This window comes from Sciurus carolinensis, chromosome 13, assembly GCF_902686445.1.
Source record: "Sciurus carolinensis chromosome 13, mSciCar1.2, whole genome shotgun sequence".
NCBI classification, from domain to species: Eukaryota; Metazoa; Chordata; class Mammalia; order Rodentia; family Sciuridae; genus Sciurus; species Sciurus carolinensis.
In genome coordinates this window covers 63,106,050-63,126,188 of record NC_062225.1, presented here as the reverse complement: position 1 = coordinate 63,126,188, position 20,139 = coordinate 63,106,050, and the positions used below count along the sequence as shown (strand labels likewise).

Below are 20,139 nucleotides of genomic sequence, written 5' to 3'. Positions count from 1 at the left end.
ATTGGGGATTGAACCAAGGGGTACTTAACTACTGAGCCACATCACCAGCCCTTTTTTATTTTTTATTTTGAGATAGCATCTCCCTAAGTTGCTTAGGGCCATGCTAAGTTGCTGAGGCTGGTCTCAAACTTGGTATCCTCCTGCCTCAGCTTCCTGAGCCACTAGGATTCAGGCATGCACCACCACACCCAGCCCTTTTTTATTTTGAGACAGTCTCACCAAATTGCCCAGCCTGGTCTCCTGTTTCCAATATTCTTGCCTCAGCCTCCCAAATAGCTGTGATGATAGACATGTCACCATGCCTGGCTAAAACTTTTTTTTTTTTAATATAATATTATAAGATTATGTATTTTTCTATCATAAAAAATTTCATACCAGCTAGGGGTGGTGGTGTACACTTGTACTTCAAGTTACTTGGGAAACTGAGGCAAGAGGATTGCCAGCCTCAGCAACTTAGTGAGACCCTATCTCAAAATAAAAATAACAAAAGGGATGTAGTAGTAGAGTACCCCTGGATTCAATCCCCCCCATACCACAAAAAAACAAAAAAATTTATTCCAGTACCCACATTTTTCACTTTTGAATATTACTTTATGACCTTTTAAAAAGTTTACATAATTGTAATCAATGTATATAGTTTCGTTCTTTGTTTCTGTAGTATTTATAATTTTGATGTTTAAGGCAATATTCTATTGTGTCAATGAATCATAACTTATTAAAATATTCCTCTTTTAAACACAAAGATGATTTAACAAGTTCATAGAAATGAAAATACTGTGTCAGAGTGTAGATTCTTGTATTGCCACATTTTCCAGGATGAAGGGTTGAACTCAGGGCCTTGTGCATGCTAGGCAAGTTGTCTCCTACTGTACTGTATGTACCCCAACCGTGAGAGTCTTAAAAAGCAGACCTAAGGGCCAAGGATATAGCTCAGTTGATAGAGTGCTTGGCTTACATGCACTAAGGTCCTGGGTTTAATCCCCAGCACCACAAATTAATTAATTAATTAATTAATGTTTAAAAAGGCAGAAGTAAGAGACTTAATTGAATCCCTTAGCTCCTTTTAATTTCAACAACAGACATTTAGATTCTTCAGAGGCCCTTCCAGAGGCTAAAGTATGTTCCAGTTTGAGTTTATTCAAATAAACTTTATTTCTCTCATGTCTTTTTATCTTTGTATTCTGAATTCCTAGTATGGTGACTGGCACATAGTACCTGCTTAAAAAATATTGGTGCAATTGAAATTATAAGCATAAATGAGGGAGGTATTTCTGTAACCCCACCATGGATTTCAAATTAGCCATATAGCACACATCAGTTGTAAACTGGACAGTCAGCCTTGTTAGTGAATCAGATTGCATGCTTCAATTAATCCAGTCTTGGCCATGCTAAATTATGTAGAAAGGAATGGTATAGAGATTTATAGGACAGAAGTAGTGGGGACAGTTGGAGTTTGGGAAAGTGCACAGATGAATTTCAGAGCAGAAGGGCAGCCTGAATTGAGGCATCTCTAATTACTGTTTTGTGCTGGGTCTATAATCAGTGTTTAGTTTCCTTATGTGGGATAGATCCTTGGTGCCCATAATTTAGCATGGCCCCTGATTTGTAAAGATATCTGTTCTCTAGAGAGCATAACACATCTTTGCCATTCTCTCTTGTAATTTTACAAATAGTCAAGTCCTAAAACAACTGAGTTTTCTATGTTAAACTATAGGAGATGTGAAAACTGAGCCTAGAAATTAAAAGTTCCAAATTAGGCTTCACATTAGATTCAAATATTGTGCAATCGTACTCCTATAGAGTTATATATCCTTTTGGGATTTTCTAAAAACATTTAGCAGATTGCCCAGAGTTAGTAGTTAGGCTTTGTTCACTTAGCACAAAATAAGGGTGTGTGTGTGTGTGTGTGTGTGTGTGTGTGTATTTTAAACATTTTAACATGGGCCTAAGTGTGAGGACTTGAGAGCTTTTGTGATAACTTTTGCAGGGTCAAGTATTAGCAATCACATTCAAATCCTATCTTTACATTTTTAAGATAAATGATAAAAAAATTTAACAGCAGAATATGTTTTTGAAGTAAAGCTATTCCTATCTATCTGGCATGACTTCCATTTTACATAGAATTTCCTCAAAGTCTTAAGTACTTTTTTTTTGTTGTTGTTGTTGTACTGGGGATTGAACCCAGGGCCTTGTGCTTGTAAGGCAAGCACTCCACTAACAGAGCTATATCCCCACCCCAGCACTCTGTATTCTTGATAACATAATATACTCATAAGCTCTTATAAGCACACTGTGTAGGTACTATTAGAGTTATTTGGCAGGTTTTTACTTTCAGTAGTCCAAAATATATTTCCATCTTCAGATATGTTCTATGGGCATAATTTATATCTAATAGCTATTAGTTAGACTTTAGAAATGGTTACTTATTTTGTTTAAGAGTTTTTCTTTACCTGGGACTATTGACGTTTTGAACTGGATAATGTTTTGTTGGCAGTGTCCTGTGCCTCGTAGCATGTTTGCAGCATCCCTGACCTCTACTGGATGCTGGCAGCATCCCCTTTCACTTATGACAACCAGCATGTCTTTGGATGTTGCCAGGTATTCTCTGAGGGGGCAAAATTACTTCTAATTGAGAATTTAAATTTAAAACATACAAAAACTACATTTTGGCTGGGGTGCACTCATTGGTAGAGTGTAAGCTTAGCATTGCACAAGGTCTTGTGTTTAATCCCAAATACCATAAAAACAAAACAACAAAAGGTCTACCAAGTTCATTTTTTCCAGTAAGGGAATTTCTTTGTAGTCTTTGTAAATAATAAAGTTCTGTATTTGTTAGAGTTAATCAATCTCTATGGGCAAATAAAATATTATTTGAAAGGCTAATTGACATTGTTATATAATACATCTGAAACCCAAGGATGAAAGGAGGAAAAATGTCCAAAGTGGAATTTTGGGATGCACATGAGTCTTGGATTGCTTTCCTGTTTTTGATTATTGTAGAAGAAAACCTGCATTTTTTTTTTTTTTTTTTTGGTGGTGCTGGGGATTGAACCCAGGGCCTTATGCTTGCAAGGCAAGCACTCTACCAACTGAGCTATATCCCCAGCCCGAAAACCTGCATTTTTAATCTCTATAGTATAAATTCATTCAACATAGAAGAAAAATGAACTTCAGGTCATTTTCAGTAAAACCTAGTATGGAGGTAGTAATAGCATTTTCTGCCCAGGAAATAGTAAACCTCATGTTTGAAGTGCTATTGTTGAAAAAATTTATTCTAATACATATGGTACGATATTTATCAGTATTGTTTATAGTATTTCAGGTCATCACTTTAAACACGGATCCTCACTGTTAGTTATGGGTCCAGGCTGAATTTCTAAGGTCACCACCCCTTGGCAATTACTTTTCACTTAGAAACTCCACAATCGTTATTGTTACCATTTTTTTTTTCCTGCAATGTTGAGAGATGAAAACCAGTTGAATGATTCAGAGCTGTCCCTTTTCATAAATGTCTTATTGGGGCACTGTGCCCTGGCTTACTTAATTAGCTGGCTTACAACTGACTCAGTAGATCTGAACTGACCAACATGGGGCAAAGATGGTGAAAGAGACCACAGTGTCCACACGAACAAGTTCATGTTTGGGTTGCTGTCCTGATGGTTCATATGTAGAATATGAGTGATTGTCCCAAAGAACTTTTTCTGTTGTTTGATAAAACAAGTTATTAATCTAAGATTTTAAAGTACCTTAAAGATGAGTGATTGGGGGCTGGAGATGTGGTTCAGTTAAATGTCCCTGGGTTCAATCCCTGTTACCAAAAAAAAAAAAAAAAAGATAGTGATTGGCAATAAATCCTACCTAGGACCAATCTCTTTGACATAGAAGAAAAGGCAAAAGGTTTCTTCATGCTACTGACTCATCATGGTTAACTGTTTATCCAGTCATTGCATAGTTTTATATTTAAGAGATCAAAAGACATGGAAAGAAGCCTGTCACCCTTGAAGAGTCAGAATGTTGCTGGGATAACAGATTGTATTAATTGTCCTTATACTGTTTCCATCTGGGACACTCTGTACTTGAGCGCTCAAATATTGACTGACACAGATTTATGATCAAGATCTAACTTCTGGGGCTGGGAATGTAGCTCAGTGGCAGAATGCCTGCCTGGTATGCAAGGCCCTGGGTTTCATGCCCAGCACTGAAAATAAAAACCAAACTTCTGAAAACAACAGCTAACCTTGTGTTATTCATTCGCTAAGTATTTTAAGCAGTTTCCCTCTGAGTGTGGGGGATAATAAGCCCTAAGAATTAAGCTTAATTCCCACATGATTTAGGAGGAAACGGCCAGGCTCTGCCTGGGGTGTTCAAGCATAATAGTAGTTTGAGCATATCTGCTGCTTCCAGGAATCATTTATGTGGCAATCAGTTATTTATGTTGCTGGGTGACACCCACAAGACACCCTGAGTATGAATCTCAAGCTCACCCTCTCTAGGCCTAGCAATTGAGAGAACACAAAACAGGATCAGTCCCCACAGAGCCAGCCTGGGTTGCATTTGAAAATCACACCCTTAGTCCTAATTCCTTACATTTGCTTTGTTTTAATTTTATACAGTACTTTCACAAGATCTTATTTTAGCTGGGCACCAAGGTATGCACCTGTAATCCCAGAGACCCAGGAGGCAGAGGTAGGAGGATGGCAAGTGTAAGGCCAGCTTGTGCAATTTAGCAAAACTTTGTTCTCAAAATAAAAATAAGAAGGGCTGGGGATACAGCTCAGTGGTAGGGCACCCCTAGGTTCAATCCCCAATATTGGGGTGGGGAAATATCTTGTTTTATAATAATCTCTAAGGAACACATTCAAACCATTGTCTAGAAAGGAGCTGACATTTATTGTATGTCTACAGATCTGCATGCTGTGCTTAGACTTATTATTTAAATTAGACTGCTCAGATATAGGAGAGGATAAAGATCAAAGTTCATTACTTGCCAGGGAGTCTAAGTTATAATAAACAGATAAGAAACTCAAGGAGGAAGAAGTTTTGTCAGCCTATGACACCTCTCAGGATGATCAACTGTCTTACTTCCCAAGAACTTCTCAGTACAGAACAGCTGAGCAAACTAATTTCATAGCAAGTATTTTATTAATATTGTTCTAGAGCTAGATTCCAGTAAAACAGATATTTAAAGAAACCATTTGTTAAGCCCTCCATAGTATTATATTAAATGTTGACCATCTTGTGTGGCTTAGAAATTTAGTTTCACCTTGAAATACAATGAATACATTCTGATCTTTAATCTTATTTTGTGCTTTAATTTATTAATTTTACAGTACTGGGTATTGAACCCAAAGGGACCCAAAATAAATTAATTAGCCACTGAGCTACACCTCTCCTTCCTTTTTTATGTTTTGGTACTGGGGATTGAATCCAGGGGTGCTTAACCACTGAGCTACATCCCCAACTCTTTTTATATTTTGAGACAGGGTCTTCCTAGGTTGCTGAGGCTGGCTTTGAACTTGTGAACCTCCTGCCTCAGCCTCTGTAGTCACTGGAATTACAGGCAGGCTCCAGTCCCTTTTTAAAAATAAAAATTTTTTTAATTTTTTTTTTTTTTTCTTGGTACCGGGGCTTGAAATCAGGGGCACTTAACCATTGCGTCACATCCCCAGCCCTTTTTTGTATTTTATTTAGAGACAGGGTCTCGCTGAGTTGCTTAAGGCCTTGCTAAATTGCTACGGTGACTTTGAACTCTCCATCCTCCTGCCTCAGCCTCCTGAGCTGCTGGGATTAGACATGCGCCACCTGCCCTACTTGTTTGTTTTTGAGACAAGTTCTTGCTCAGTTGCTGAGGCCTTGAACTTCCATCCTCCCACTCAGCTTCCCGAGTCATTGGGATTATAGGTGGTCTCTCAATCCTTTTCACATTCTGGCACATCTATAAAGTGATAGTATGTAAGCATTTATATGGCTGGAAGTGGTGTACAGGAACTGGCTTCCCTGAGGGCAGCAATTCCTAGCACTCTGAATGGAAAGTATTGTCTTAACTACCTTCCAGCTGCAGGCTCTGCTGAAACTTGTTATAAAAGCTGCATTAAGACAGGGTCTTACTAAATTGCAGAGGCTGGCCTTGAACTTGCAATCATGCCTTAGCCTCCCAAACTGCTGGGATTACAGGTATGCACCACCATGCTTGGCTGCCAATAAATGGGATGGCATCAAATTAAAGAGCTTCTGCACAGCAAAGGAAACAATTAGGAATGTGAAGAGAGAACCTACAGAATGGGAGAATATCTTTGCTAGCTACTCTTCTGACAGAGGATTATATCTAGACTACATAAAGAATACAAAAAACACCAAAAGACCAAATAACCCCATTAATAAATGGGGAAATGAATTAAACAGACACTTCTCAAAAGGAATACAAATGGTCAACAATTATATGAAAAATGTTTAACATCATTAGCAAGTAGAGAAATGCAAATAAAAACTATACCTGAGATATCATCTCACACCAGCCAGAGTGATAGTCATCAAGAATACAATAATAAATGCTGAAGAAGATGTGGAGAAAAATGAACACTTTTATACTGTTGGTAGAATTGTAAATTAGTACAACCACTGTGGAAATCAGTATGGAGTTTCCTCAAAACACTAGACATGGAACTACCATATGACTTAGCTGTACCACTCTTTGGTATTTATCCTAAAGAATTAAAATCATCATACTACAGTGATTTATGCATGCCCATAGTTACGGCAGCAAAATTCACAACAGCCAAACTATGGAACCATTCTAGGTGTCCATCAATGGATGAATGGATAAAGAAAATGTGGTCTATATACACAATGGAGTTTTATTCAGCCATAAAGAAGAATGAAATTATGCCATTTGCACAAAAATGGGTGGAACTCGAAAATTTCCTCATGAAAATCACAGGGAGATCAATAGAGGAAAGGGACCTTCGGGTAGGAGGTTGGTAGGGAGGAGGGAAGTGCTAGAAAGTAATATTTACCAAATTATATTTTTATAATATATGTACAAATATGTAAGAACAAATCCCATCATTATGCACAATTATAATGTGCCAATAAAAAATGTGGAAAAAGAAAAAAAAAAACTTCTTCAGAGAGTTAATGCATGTTTCTTCATTTCTTCTAAGGATCCCAGCCTAATCCTTTCTGTAATATGAACCTTGTTTCAATAGCAAGTCAGGACTTGGATACTATGGGTGCTATGCACATGTATGCTTTTTATGCAAAGTAATGACATGAATTGATGCCTTTAAAAAGTACTGCTTAGTCTAAGGTTTTCAAATGCACTTAAGTCTAAACATACTTGATAATGATTATTTTGAGAAGCCTAGGCGATTTCTAGAAAACTTAAATAATACCTTGAAAAGTAAATACCCTCCACTGAGGTGCTTTTGTTGATTAATTTGAATTCTCTCTATAGTAGGAAATCTGCAGTGGCTCTGTCCTGAGGTTTAAACAATATTTTCCACTCAGCTTTTGGGATCTTTCCTGGCCACATGGATAAATGTCCAAGAAAAATGCAAATGTACTTATGTTTTTTCAAAATGCCAGTGCCCCATTAACCCAACTGGTGTTGAAAATAAGCAATCTCAGGGAAGGCATTTTTATAGCTATAAATGTGACACTAGTGTGGCAACATTTCCATCAACTATGCCAACTCTGTCCTGAAATATCTTAATAATTCTCATTTGGGGAATGTGAAATATGGTCATTGGATCTGGATGAGTTCATAAGACAGTCAGGATTCCTAAAAGGAGAGTTAGAGTGAAGACACTAGGATTGTCTTGCTTTTAATAGGAGCATCATGGGGAACATCAGCTTGTATTTTAGTCCCCAGACAGAACTCATTAAATTTTTTTTTTTTTTTTTTTTTGAGGTACTGCAGATGGAACCCAGTGCCTTCCGCATGCTAGGCAAGTGCTCTACCACTGAGCCACAACCCCAACCACCATCCCCCACCCCTTTTTAAAAATTTTATTTTTTGAGACACGGTCTCACTGGGTTGCCTCAAGCTTCCCAAGTTAAATTTGTCTTTTTAAGGTGACCTTTAATGATTAAAACTAAAGCCCCCTTGCAAATCAAGTTTACTCAGTAGCCAAGAGCCTAAAATGAAGTTTTTATTTTTCTTGCTCACATGATTTTTTTGTTTGTTTTTCCTTCTCTGTTCTGTCTTCCCTCAATTGAGCCTTTATTATGACAGGAAAAAAACAGATTATCTCTCCTCATGCCCAATAAAAAATAGGAGAAAAGAATATATAGACATACATGATTAAAAAGTAGAAGAAAAAGAATACATAGATTATAAGAGAATTATATTAAACATTCACTTTTGTGTTATCAGGTGAATTTCACTCACTCTCAAAGAGTCACAGAGAAAAAGACTGGCAAGCTGGGTTTCCGACTCTCTCACCATTGACACTCCAAATTGTGCTGGGAGTGTCCCCACTTTGTTAGAAGTACAAAGTGTAGAAATGTCCCTTCGGCATGTGACCGTAGCTTGCCCTAGCCCAGGGCCAGCCCCAGCTCAAGCCTTCAGTCCGAGGTAGAAGTACGGCTGTGACTTTCCAGGTGAGCAAGAGGCAGGTGAGGAGCAAGTGCTCTTAAGACTAGTCTTTATTGTGTGGTGACAAGTTTCACAATTGTGCTGATGATCCGGGAGCCTCTGGGACAGGTACACAAGTCTATGCTTGGGTTTTTAATTTTATCCTGGAGGAGCTGGTCAAGTTCACAACGAAGTTCCTTGACTAATTCAGCCACCTACAATGAAAGCTGCAGTGTAAGTAGCGCTTGGAGCAACAGGGTAAGACAGGTTATCAGAGGGAAATAGCTCCATTATGAGTACCATCACTGAGATTGACGATATTAATTTTAACTCCATGAGGAGGAAAACAATCTAAACACATTCTCATTTTGTTATGTACAAAATGGGGTCCATCATAAAAAATCTCCTCTATCATATTTCATTTTAAGAAAAAGTTAATTCTGGAAATACAGTGCTTATAAAGTATTCTCCATTATGAAACCATGGTTGACTTTTACCCTTTGTCTCAAGAGAAGCAGAAAAATGGGGAATAAAAATGAAAAATTAAAAATAGCAGATATTAAGCAAGCTTTGGGACACACTATGCTTTTATAGCATTTTGCTTATGCTAATGTTGTAGGGGTACTTAGATGTCTTCTCAACATCTCTTTTTCCCCTTCCCACTGCATCAACTATGCCATTTGGACCCTGAGCTTCACACTGTGAGCCTTGCCAGAGTGCGTGGCTCAGGTACTCCAGGCCTTCAAAGCCAGTACATCCCTTTGGTGACAGCAATTGGTTTAGGAAGGAAGCTGTGATGGAGCTGCTAGGCAAGAAGGTTTCTGTTTCCCTTTCTAGATGGTATGCTGAACAGATGTGAAGCAAGAAGCTATTGCAGCTAGGATATTATAAAAAGGCCTATACTACAAGTACAGTCAGACTTTCATCATGATTGAGCTGCTGAATCAAACTAACCTTGCCTGGCCCCCTTGACCTGCACTGTTCCATAGGTGACTATATGAAATGTGGTCACATGAAATATGGCTGGTCCAAACTGAGATACACTTGAGAGTATAAAATACACAACAGATTTCAAAGACTTTGTATGGAAAGAAAATGTACAATATTTTGATAGACCTTTAAGTTAATTACATGTTGAAATTAAAACATTTTGGATGTATTACGTTAAACAAAATATATTAATATAAAATATTTTAATTTCACCCATTTCCTTCCTTTTGTGTGTGTGTGTGTGTGTGTGTGTGTGTGTGTGTGTGGAGTTGGGTATCAAACCAAGCCATCCTCATGGTAAGTACATGCTCTACCAACCGTGCTTCACTTTCGCCTTACTGTCTTCATGTCCCATTGCAGACTCATCATTTACTCTTAATTAGCTCTGTTGTCCTTGGTCCCTAAAGGAATGTTCTGTACTCCAAATATCAAAGTCTCTTATGGCCTGAGCCTCAAGAACAACAGACCAATCATCCTTTACCTGATGAGAAGCAGCTACAAAACGGATCCAACCATCATCCAAGGAGACAACGAACTCTCCTCTTTGAAGCTGCACATTCACTTGGCCTCCTCCAAATAAGACCAGTGGGTACACAGACACCATGCTGCAGTCGCGGATGAATATCCGACTTGTTTTGATCTTCTCATGGTACAGCAGATAGGGGCTGTCGAAGTGTCTGACCTATAACATAAAATCTCAGATGACAACAGTGATGTCACCGGTAATATAAAGAGAATCCCTCCAGTCCCATGGATTTAAATACTGCTTGTTCATTAATTATATATACCCAAATTAATGTCCAGCCTGCACCATTTCTCTGAATTCCAGGATTATATGTGCAACTAGCTACTTGCCATCTTCATCTGGGCCTCTAATAAACATCTCAAACTTTGTGTTCAGCGCTGGGGATGGAGCTCAGTAGTAGAGCACTTGCCTAGCATGTGTGAAACTCTTGGTTAGAGCCCCAGCACTACAAGAAACAAAAACAGAAAACTGAAACTCAAAACTTTCTGTGTTCAAAAGGAATTTTTTAAATTAATTTTTTTAGGGTACTAGGGATTGAACCTAGGGGTACTCTACCCTGAGCTACATCCCAGGCCACTCTTTATATTTTTTATTTTGAGACAGGGTCCTGCTAAATTGCTGAGGCTGGCTTCAAAAGTACAATCCTCCTGCTTCAGCATCCAAAGTAGCTAGGATTACAGGTTTGTATCATCATGACTGGTGCTCATGACTTTTTAAATCACCAATGTATAGAAACAATTTTATATATATATTTATTGCAGTGCTGGGGATCTAACCCAGGGCCTTGTGCTTGAAAGGCAAGCACTCTACCAGCAGCTATATCCTCAGTCCACAATTTTATATTTAAAATCAGACTTGAGGGTTTTTGTTTTGTTTTGTTTTTTTATAGCCAGTAGAATTTTCTTGAAATAGAAATAGTTTTTCTAGAAACAGTCCCATTGCTAGTCTGTTTGTAATTATTCAACCTTCTTTAAGTCAGTGGTATGGTAGGGGACACAACAAATGATTAAACAAGGTGTGCCTGATTTAAGGGACTGTTTCTAACCCAGGACCTGCCATAGATGAACATAAGTATACACCACCATTCTGACCTGGTAATTCACGGAGGAAGGGTGAATGTGTACATATCCATCATTCTTTGTAACAAACTTCAACTCAGCTGATTTTGGTTGCATTCTGACAGCACCAGTACTGGTCTTCTGAAATTTTCCTTCTGGGCTCTTCACCTGAACAACAAATATTTGTCAAAATAGATTATAAAATATATACTTTCATTGTAGGACATGTCCCTCAGCACAAACCAGTCTTGTTTGAATAGATTTGCTGTTCTTTCATTTCTTACTTTGTTTCCTTTTGAAAACAGCATAGCACACTTTTTAATTTTATTTTTTTATCTACCACTTCATGGTAGGTGCAGTACCTTTGGGGATCTATACCATAGAGCAGCCACAAGGGGAGAAAGTAGTTGCACAACGTCTGCAGCTTTTTATTTTTGGTGCTGAGGATGGGTCCCAGGCCCTCATACATGCTAGATAAGCGCTTTACCACTGAGCTATATCCTGAGGCCTAAAAGAGGTTTCTTTTTTTTTTTCTTTGAGACAAGGTCACTGTGTTGCCCAGGCTGGCCTACATAGTAGCTGAGACTACAGGACCATGCCACTGTGCCTGGCATCTTGGGCCTGTATTGACTATCAGGTGCAGAGATCCAGCTGGTAACACAGGAGCAGGAAATTGAGTATCAATCTTGATTCCATTATAACGTTTCTAAATAAATTTCTTTCAGAACAAAAAAAATTCTATAGATTATTATTTCATTTGAAAAATACTGAAAATCTGATTTTATATACACACATAAAATTTACATTTTTGCAAAATAATGTTTTTTAAAAATATTCTTTAGTTGTAGATGGGCACAATACCTTTATTTTATTGTTTATTTATATGTGGTGCTGAGGATCGAACCAGTGCCTTGCACATGCTAAGCAAGTGTTCTACCACTGAGCCACAACCCCAGCCCCAGCAAAATAATGTTTATTGTAAAAATATGTAAGAAAAAAATCTAACTACATGTTTAAAAAAAACTAGCATTACTGATAACTATTTTAGTTCTACTACATTTATGTTTATATATAGAAAACCACAGGCACAACATAATATAAATAAAAAGATACACATGTATTGAAACTAAAATAAGACCTTTTCCTACTTAATACATGAGACTATTTTTCCATGTTGTTAAATATTTTCCTAAGATGTAATTCTCAAGGATTATATAATACCTTATTATAAGAAATTATAGCATCACCAATAAATTTCCTTTAATTGGAAATTTAGATTGTTTGCTGTATCTTTGTGCATATCTGCAACTATTTTCTAATAGTAAGTTCCAGAAATGAAACTTCTATAGAAGAAGGGTATGTAAAATTTTATTTCCACTCAGAGCGACAGTGGTTATGTTGAGGGTCTCATGACAGCATGGTGCTAAGTTTTTTACCAATTTTGCCAATTTGAAAAATGAAAAAAGGTATCTTTTTGTTGTTTTAGTTCTAAAAACTTTTACTCATTTATTTTTGTGGCACAAGGATTGAACCTGGAACCTTTACCATTGAACTATATCCCCAGTCCTTTCTATCTTTTATTTTGAGACAGGGTCTCAATAAGTTGCCAAGACTGGCCTTGAACTTGCCATTCTCCTGCCTCACTCTCAAACAGGTGGAGTTATAGGCATGCACAATCACACCTGGCTTCTTTGTTGTTTTAATTTGCATTTTTATTTTTTTTGCAGTACTGCGGTTAGAACCCAGGACCTTCTGCACTGAGTTATATCCCCACTTGTCCAAGCTAGCCTGGAATTTGTGACCCTTGTGCTTCAGATTCTTGAGTAACTGGGATTACAGGTGTGCACCACCATGTGCCACTTTTAACTCACAGTTCTCTGTGCTAACATTGGATTTTTTGTTTTTGTTTTTGTTTGTTTGTTGTTTTGGGTACCAGAGATTGAACTCAGGGGCTCTCAACCACCGAGTCACATCCTCAGCCCTATTTTGTATTTTATTTAGCGACGGGGTCTCAGTGAGTTGCTTAGTGCCTTGCTGTTGCTGAGGCTGGCTTTGAACTCTTGATCCTCCTGCCTTGGCCTCTGGAGCCGCTGGGATTACAGGTGTGTGCCACCACGCCTGGTTGAATTTTGTTTTTGTGTATGCATTGTATATTCCTTCATGTCCTTTGCCTACCTTTTTATTTTTTTATTTTGAGACAGGGTCTTGCTAAGATGCTTAGGCTTCACTAAGTTGCTGAGGCTGGTTTTGAACTTGTGATCCTCCTGCCTCAACCTCCTCAGTTGCTGGGATTACAGGTGTGCACCACCACGCCTGGCCAGGGTTTTTGTTTCTACACTTTTAAGTCTACAAACGAGTTTTTCTCATTTTATTAAAAAAAAAAAACTATTTACATTTACATTTCATAATAACTATAGGTTCATAGAAAGTTACCATAAGTACAGAGAGTTCTTTGTGACCACCCAGTTTCCCCCAAGGATAACACCTTACATAACCATAGTATAATATCAAAAGCAGCAGACCTATATCCAAATGATTTTTTTTTTTTTAAAGCAGTCCTGGGATCTAAGCTAGGGCCTTGTGCATATACAAATGTTTTTTTTTTTTTTTTTTTTTTTTTTTTGGCGGCGCTGGGGATTGAACCCAGGGCCTTGTGCATGCAAAGCAAGCAGTCTACCAACTGAGCTATATCCCCAGCCCCGCTACAAATGATTTTTTACAGCAAATTTCACAGTTCAAAAAATAAGCAAGTGCTAAGCAGAAAATAAGCCATAAATTAATCAGCAGATTTCAACTGAGCATTAACAAAAAGTTAGGGCCTTGATTCGGTACCCTACCACATTCAAATCCATTCTTTCTAAGTTTGAAATGGTCCCTTATTAGAGCTAGATAATCAAAACTCAGGTAAAAGTCCAAAAGCACACCCAAGGAGGGTTTTCAGAGGTTGGCCATGGGTGGCCTCTGGCAAAGCACAGATTTGTATGATTTGTTCTCTAATTTTAGTCCAGAGTAGAAAGCATAAAGGAAAATGTAGTAGAATCAAGTTTCTACCTAACCGGGAAGGTTAATTACATACAGGTTGGCTAGAGAAGTGATATTTATGTTCACTCTAATTTCTAGAATGTAATGATATGTCAGAAGGATTAAAAAGGCACTTCATTATCTGGGCACAGTGGTGTACCCTGTAATTCCTACTTGGGAGGTTAAGGCAAGAGGATTCCAAGTTTGAGGCCATCCTGGACAATTTAGTGAGATCCTGATTCAAAATTAAAAAAAAAAAAAGGACTGGTTGGGGCTGCAGTTCAGTGGTAGTGTTTGCCTAGCATGCAGGAGACCCTAGGTTCCAATCCTAGCACCACACAAAAAAGGTACCTCAACTTACACAATAAATGTATCCTTGAATGATAAATCTATACAGATTGGGAGAATTGAAAATGTATACCAAATATACATGAGTTGTTTGTATCTCTTTAGGATGATTGATGAGCATACTTTATTTAAGTTTATCCCCTTATTACAAATCAAACAAGAAATGGAAGGTTCCAGGAAAAATGTTTTGTTACCTGCACTACATTTGGATAAAGAGCAGCACACAGCATTGCTGATATCAGCTTGGGGTTCTCAGCATTTGAGTTTGCCTAGGAGAGAAATACAGCATTAATCCTACAAGCAATTTTATCAAGTAATGTGGCTAATTCTGTCTGGAATTTATGATTATATTTCATGTGATTGCTATCTTAAATTTTAAAAAAAGCATCTAATTTCTATTTCTTTGCTAGAAAAATTTTGTCTAAGTAAAAAATAAATCTCCTGACTCACAGTCACACAGCAGCCACTTCGAGGAGCCCATAATGACTCTCTAGATTACTGCAAAGCAATTATAAAAACCAGTGTTCCTGATTGTGATGTGAGGTTATTTAAAAAAAAAAAAAGTCCAGTTTTGCTAAGTATCAGTGGAGAAAAAGATTCTGGTTCATGAGATGTGTAGAATCTCCAAAACAGAAGAACACCAAATTTATCTTGAAGAAGTACTCTTCCGGGCTGGGGAGATAGCTCAGTTGGTAGAGTGCTCGCCTCGCAAGCATAAGGCCCTGGGTTCGATCCCCAGCACCGCAAAAAAAAAAAAAAAAAAAAAAAACAACAATTATAGAACTGTCCTTGGTTGGACAAAGACTGTCCTGATTTGAGAAACATTACTGGAAGTCTACTGTACTTTCATGAATTAAAAACTACTGTGAAATTTGAAAAACAAAAAACAGCAACAATGAACAGAAAAACCCTCCTGAGTGTTAGCTGATACACTGGTGGAAAGAAGAAAATCAAGAATGCCACTAACTCCTGTTGACAGGACTTAAGTGAAGAAGAATGTACACAAGTATTCCAGAATTCATATTTAATTCATGTGCTAATTAAGTAGAAATAAGAAGTAACTATACATTTTTTACCTCTTCTCCTGTGGCATCTAGGACACCATCTCCTCCTTGGGCCCTTTTCTCAATTTCCCTTGCTCTGAGTCCTTCCTTTACAAAACCTATATCCGATAATAGTTCAGTGAATTGTCGTTTGAGGCTGGCCATTTCCTGAAAAAAGTGGAAACACCTTTAAGAAGGGGCATCAGCATAGCAAAGGTGGGTGTCCAGTCTTACGACGAGAGATCACACAAATGTGTAACTTCAGCGGGCTGCAATGAGGCTCAACTGGACTCATCAAACAGGTACAAGGATGATCTTGTCTGGTCATTTCCAAAAAGACAGTTTTCATTTATACAAACTGGCAGACACAGGTGAGAGCAACCGGAAATTCAAAAATATCAGAAAACCCATGGATCATTTATTTAACTCTACATTTTTAAACATTTTCAATGGAAATGGAGTCAGTCTTATTTTTCTGAAAATTTTTAGAACAACAAAAAATATAGTTTATTTTGCTTGCGGCACTGTCTGCTATCTAGCTTTTTCTGTTGCTTTTCTGTTCATGTCCTCTCAGTTCCTTAGCTGTGCCTAGACTGGCTAATATTTCTCTTAATGGAATTCTGCAAAACTTTCTTTTTCCTACCTTGTGGTCTGGCTGGCTCACATCAATTCTTAGGAATGGGACATTATTAAATGTTTTAGATTTGGATACTCCTTTTTGTAGCTTACTTAGCAAGCATGAGTCCTGGGTTCAATCCTCAGTACTAAAAAAAAATTTTTTTGGAAGTTACATATCTGACACTAGAGAAGGAGATAATGATAATCTGAGGAAGTGAAAACTAAACAACCCAACCCTGATGACAATTTTCTTAAATATATTCCTGCAATGTCTCAATTACACATGGATAACATGGCAAAATATAACTATGAACTAAATATACCAGTTTCTATTTTATCACAAGGTTTTCATTGAGATCTTATAAAAATCATACAGTCACACATGGTGGCACATGGTCGTTTCCAAAATCCTTCTCCCAGCTATTCAGGAGGCTGAGGTCAGGAGAATCACAGGTTTGAGATCAGTCTGAGCAACTTCGTGAAACCTTCTCTCAAAATAAAAAATAAAAAGGCTGGGAATGTAGCTCAGTGGTAGTGTGCCCTGAGTTCTACACACATGTACACGCACGTACACACACACACACACACACACACACACAATTTTATAATCCAAGCTGGAGTTTAATGAGAAGAGGGAACTCTTAACTTCATAGACACAGCAAAATCTATATACAGCCTGAAGAAAAAGAATACATTTAGTAAGAAATGTAATTTAAAAGAAATCCCATCATTTTTACTTAAAAAGCTTAGTATTTACAACGACAACACACACACAAGCACATACATGTACACACTCCACATACCATTTTAGATCAGTGATTCTCAACCCTGGCACATATTGAGTCACATGGTTAACTGAACAACAACAATGACAATAGTAGACTAGGTTTAGTTGTCCAAGAGATCCAGATTTCATGGCCTAGCTGAAAACTGAACATTTTATTTATTTTTCAGTCTCCTCAGGTGAATCTAACAGGCATTGAGGACTGAAAATTATTGGTTTTGAAGTACTCAGAATAAAGCTACAGTCCTTGTCTTCTCAAAATGTCTCTCCACAGTATACCTAAAGGCAGAAGAGAATGAAGGCAAATACTACAATAGCCTTGAGGTCTTTTACTTCATCTTCAGTAACCAAATTCACTCATTCATGCATTTTTTCCAATGAATCTTTACTAAGTGCCAACTATGTGCTAAGGTACTGGGGATACACTCTGAACAAAAGATAAGGTTTTTGGTCTAATGGAACTTGCCAGACAAAGAATTACATAAATGGATGTCATGTAATGGCAAGTACTAGGAACACTGGTTTTATATTCTATTACATGACATATCAGTATTTAATATGAAAGTTCTTCCCCTCCTCTAGCCCCAAAATCTTTTCAGTAAAACAAATGCTTTAAAGAGACATGCACCATTATTATTTTGGCTTCTCAGACCACTTTGAGAGGAGGCCTAAAACAGTGCCACAACAGTGGGCAAAAGTCCTGTCTGTTATTACACAGAAGACAATAAACCTCTCTGTTGTATACTCATTATTGACACAGTAGGTTCTGATGAGCATAAGAAAAACTAACAAAGAAAATCTGTCAGTATTAGTTCTTTGGTTTTGGGGAGAGAATAGGGGTTGTGGATGGTCATAGACCCCTTTTGAGCAGCTGATGGAAACTATGATCTTTCCCCCAGAATAATGCACAGAAGTACAAGCAGATACTACCCCATGTAGTTTCTGGAGTTTATGGATCCAGGCTAAGAGCACCTGGTATAATTTCTAAGAAAACTGACTTCTAGTAAGCAGTAATTTCCACTGTGCCAATATTCTATTCTATCTTCCATATTAAGAAGAGGTCACCTCCAAGGAGAAACAGTTTAGTTGAAAGTTTGAGCACAGAAGACTGATGTCATAGTTCAGTCCATTTTACACAGCTGGGAAAGCTAAGCATACTCCAGAAATAACATTTTCGATGTCAAGACAGGACAAGGGAGATAAAGTTGCAATGCCATCTGGCAAGCTACTATAGTTTTTGGAAAATGAATGAAAACAAACTGTCACAGAAACAACTCACCTGCAGAACTCTTCCTGACAAGAAGTTTTGTCTGCAATAATTATAACTTGCACGCACACCTTCTTTTGCACTCAGCTGCCATCCCTAAATTGTGGAGAAAAATCAAACTGTACTCACTCTGTTTTTAGTGCCAACTCTGGTAACCAAAGCTATTTGGTTATATACTTACCTTATATGCTCTCAGAAGGGCCAGATAATCACTGTTTGCAAATGCAAATTCCAGCTTTTTCTGGTTGGCTTCCTCTTTTTTATCCCAGGGAGACACCTAAGTGAGGAAAACTGGATTTGAAGGACACATTTTATCTGAGGTTTCAAATGGCATTTTCCTAATGCTGAAGCCAGCTGCCTGGGGCAGCTCTTTCTCATACCCTGTCGGTCAGCTGGTTAAAGGCAAGTATTGTAGTAACTGGCAAGTTAATGGTCTTTTCTTTCCTGTGAGTCTGTCCACCCACCTAACTGTCCACCCACCCAAAAAAAGCTCTTTTGGGTCTTTTAGTTCCAAGTGGCAAGAGTTTTCAAAGAGTAATTCAATCTTTTTTTTTTTTTTTTAATTTTTTTTAGTTGTCAATGGACCTTTATTTTATTTACTTACTTATATGTGGTGCTGAGAATCGAACCCAGTGCCTTACACATGCTAGGCAAGTGCTCTGGCCACTGAGCTGCAACCCCAGCCAGAGCAATTCAATCTTAAAACTACATCTAAAATAAGGATTTCTGTTATCACTGTGGCATCTTTCTCTTACAGATTATTTTTTTCCTCTTTTCCCTGTTTCTTGCAGTGCCGGGGCTTGAACCCAGGGCCTTGCACATGCTGATAAAGTTCTTATTTTACAGATTCTTTTTCATCTTTTAGAGTTGAGTCTCTCCTGCTTCTCTCCCCATAAGTAATATTTTCCTCCTATTTTCTATAATGTTCACAGATCTTCCTTTTTTCCTATAAATTTGTAAAATAAGCAGAGAAGTACATTTTCACTGCTTTCCGCCCTCCTACATCTTAATTCTTTCTTTCTCAGGCTCTGAAGATACCAGCATAAGCTGTAGCAGTTCCTCATGGCAAGCTAAACCAAGGCCCTCGCTGCAACACCATTGAATATCATTTGAAACCACCTCCAGTGCTTCTCTCAAATTTTTGTATATTTGAATAACTTGATAGGTAACAAACACAACAGCCACAATACAATTCTCTTTCTCTCTCTCTCTCTCGTTTGTTTTTTTGGAACTGGGGATTGAACCAAGGGGTGCTTTACCACTGAGCTATATTCCCAGCCCTTTTTATTTTTTGTTTTGATACAGTGTCTCGGTAAGTGGCTGTGGCTGGCCTTGAATTTGCTATCTTCCTGCTCTGGTCTCTCAAGTGGCTGCTATTGCAGGTGTGTGCCATCGTGCCTGGCTAAAATTTTATTTTCTATTTGAAAGTAAAATTCCTTCTTTCTTAGGAAATTCAGTGGGAAAATGATTACATTTTGGAGATTACTATTACATTTACAGAGCCCAGCAAAGGACGGGTGCTCGATTTTGGCTAAGGATGACATCAGAATTTCTAACGAGTCTTTCCAAATTCCAATAAAAGAAAACAGTGAGTGATTTTATTGAGATGATGAAAAACAGCCAATGGGAAGTCCTGTTCACAAAGTTCATGCTGACTGTGTATGCCCAAGCAAGGTGTGTCATCTCTTCTAGTGCTTGATTTTATCATTTGTTGTTAAATGAAGGAGCTGCACTAAGATTCTTTTGCAGATTTCCAAGTTTACATTTCCATGAAGTATAACACTAAAAATTGAAAAAGCAATTATTTACATCATCTATTCCCCTATCGGTATAAGATAAGCCATGGTACAAATAAAGGCAGGTTGATATTCCACCCAACAACAGCAGAAGATCCATTCTTCTGATGTGT

At 37.8% G+C, this 20,139-nt stretch overlaps 1 protein-coding gene across 2 annotated transcripts in view; it reads right to left on the bottom strand.

Moving 5' to 3' along the window:
* Nucleotides 1-8,026: 8,026 nt before the first annotated feature.
* Dhx57 (DExH-box helicase 57) overlaps nt 8,027-20,139 on the bottom strand; it is a 59,053-nt gene continuing 46,940 nt past the window's right edge. For both annotated transcript variants that reach the window (XM_047523436.1, XM_047523437.1), the window contains exons 18-24: nt 18,412-18,507; nt 18,243-18,326; nt 15,595-15,729; nt 14,713-14,787; nt 11,183-11,317; nt 10,047-10,247; nt 8,027-8,790 (exon numbers count right to left, since the gene is read on the bottom strand). In XM_047523436.1, the coding sequence (XP_047379392.1) occupies nt 8,647-8,790; nt 10,047-10,247; nt 11,183-11,317; nt 14,713-14,787; nt 15,595-15,729; nt 18,243-18,326; nt 18,412-18,507 (870 nt within the window). In that variant the 3' untranslated portion in view covers nt 8,027-8,646. The remainder of the gene's footprint in view (nt 8,791-10,046; nt 10,248-11,182; nt 11,318-14,712; nt 14,788-15,594; nt 15,730-18,242; nt 18,327-18,411; nt 18,508-20,139) is intronic.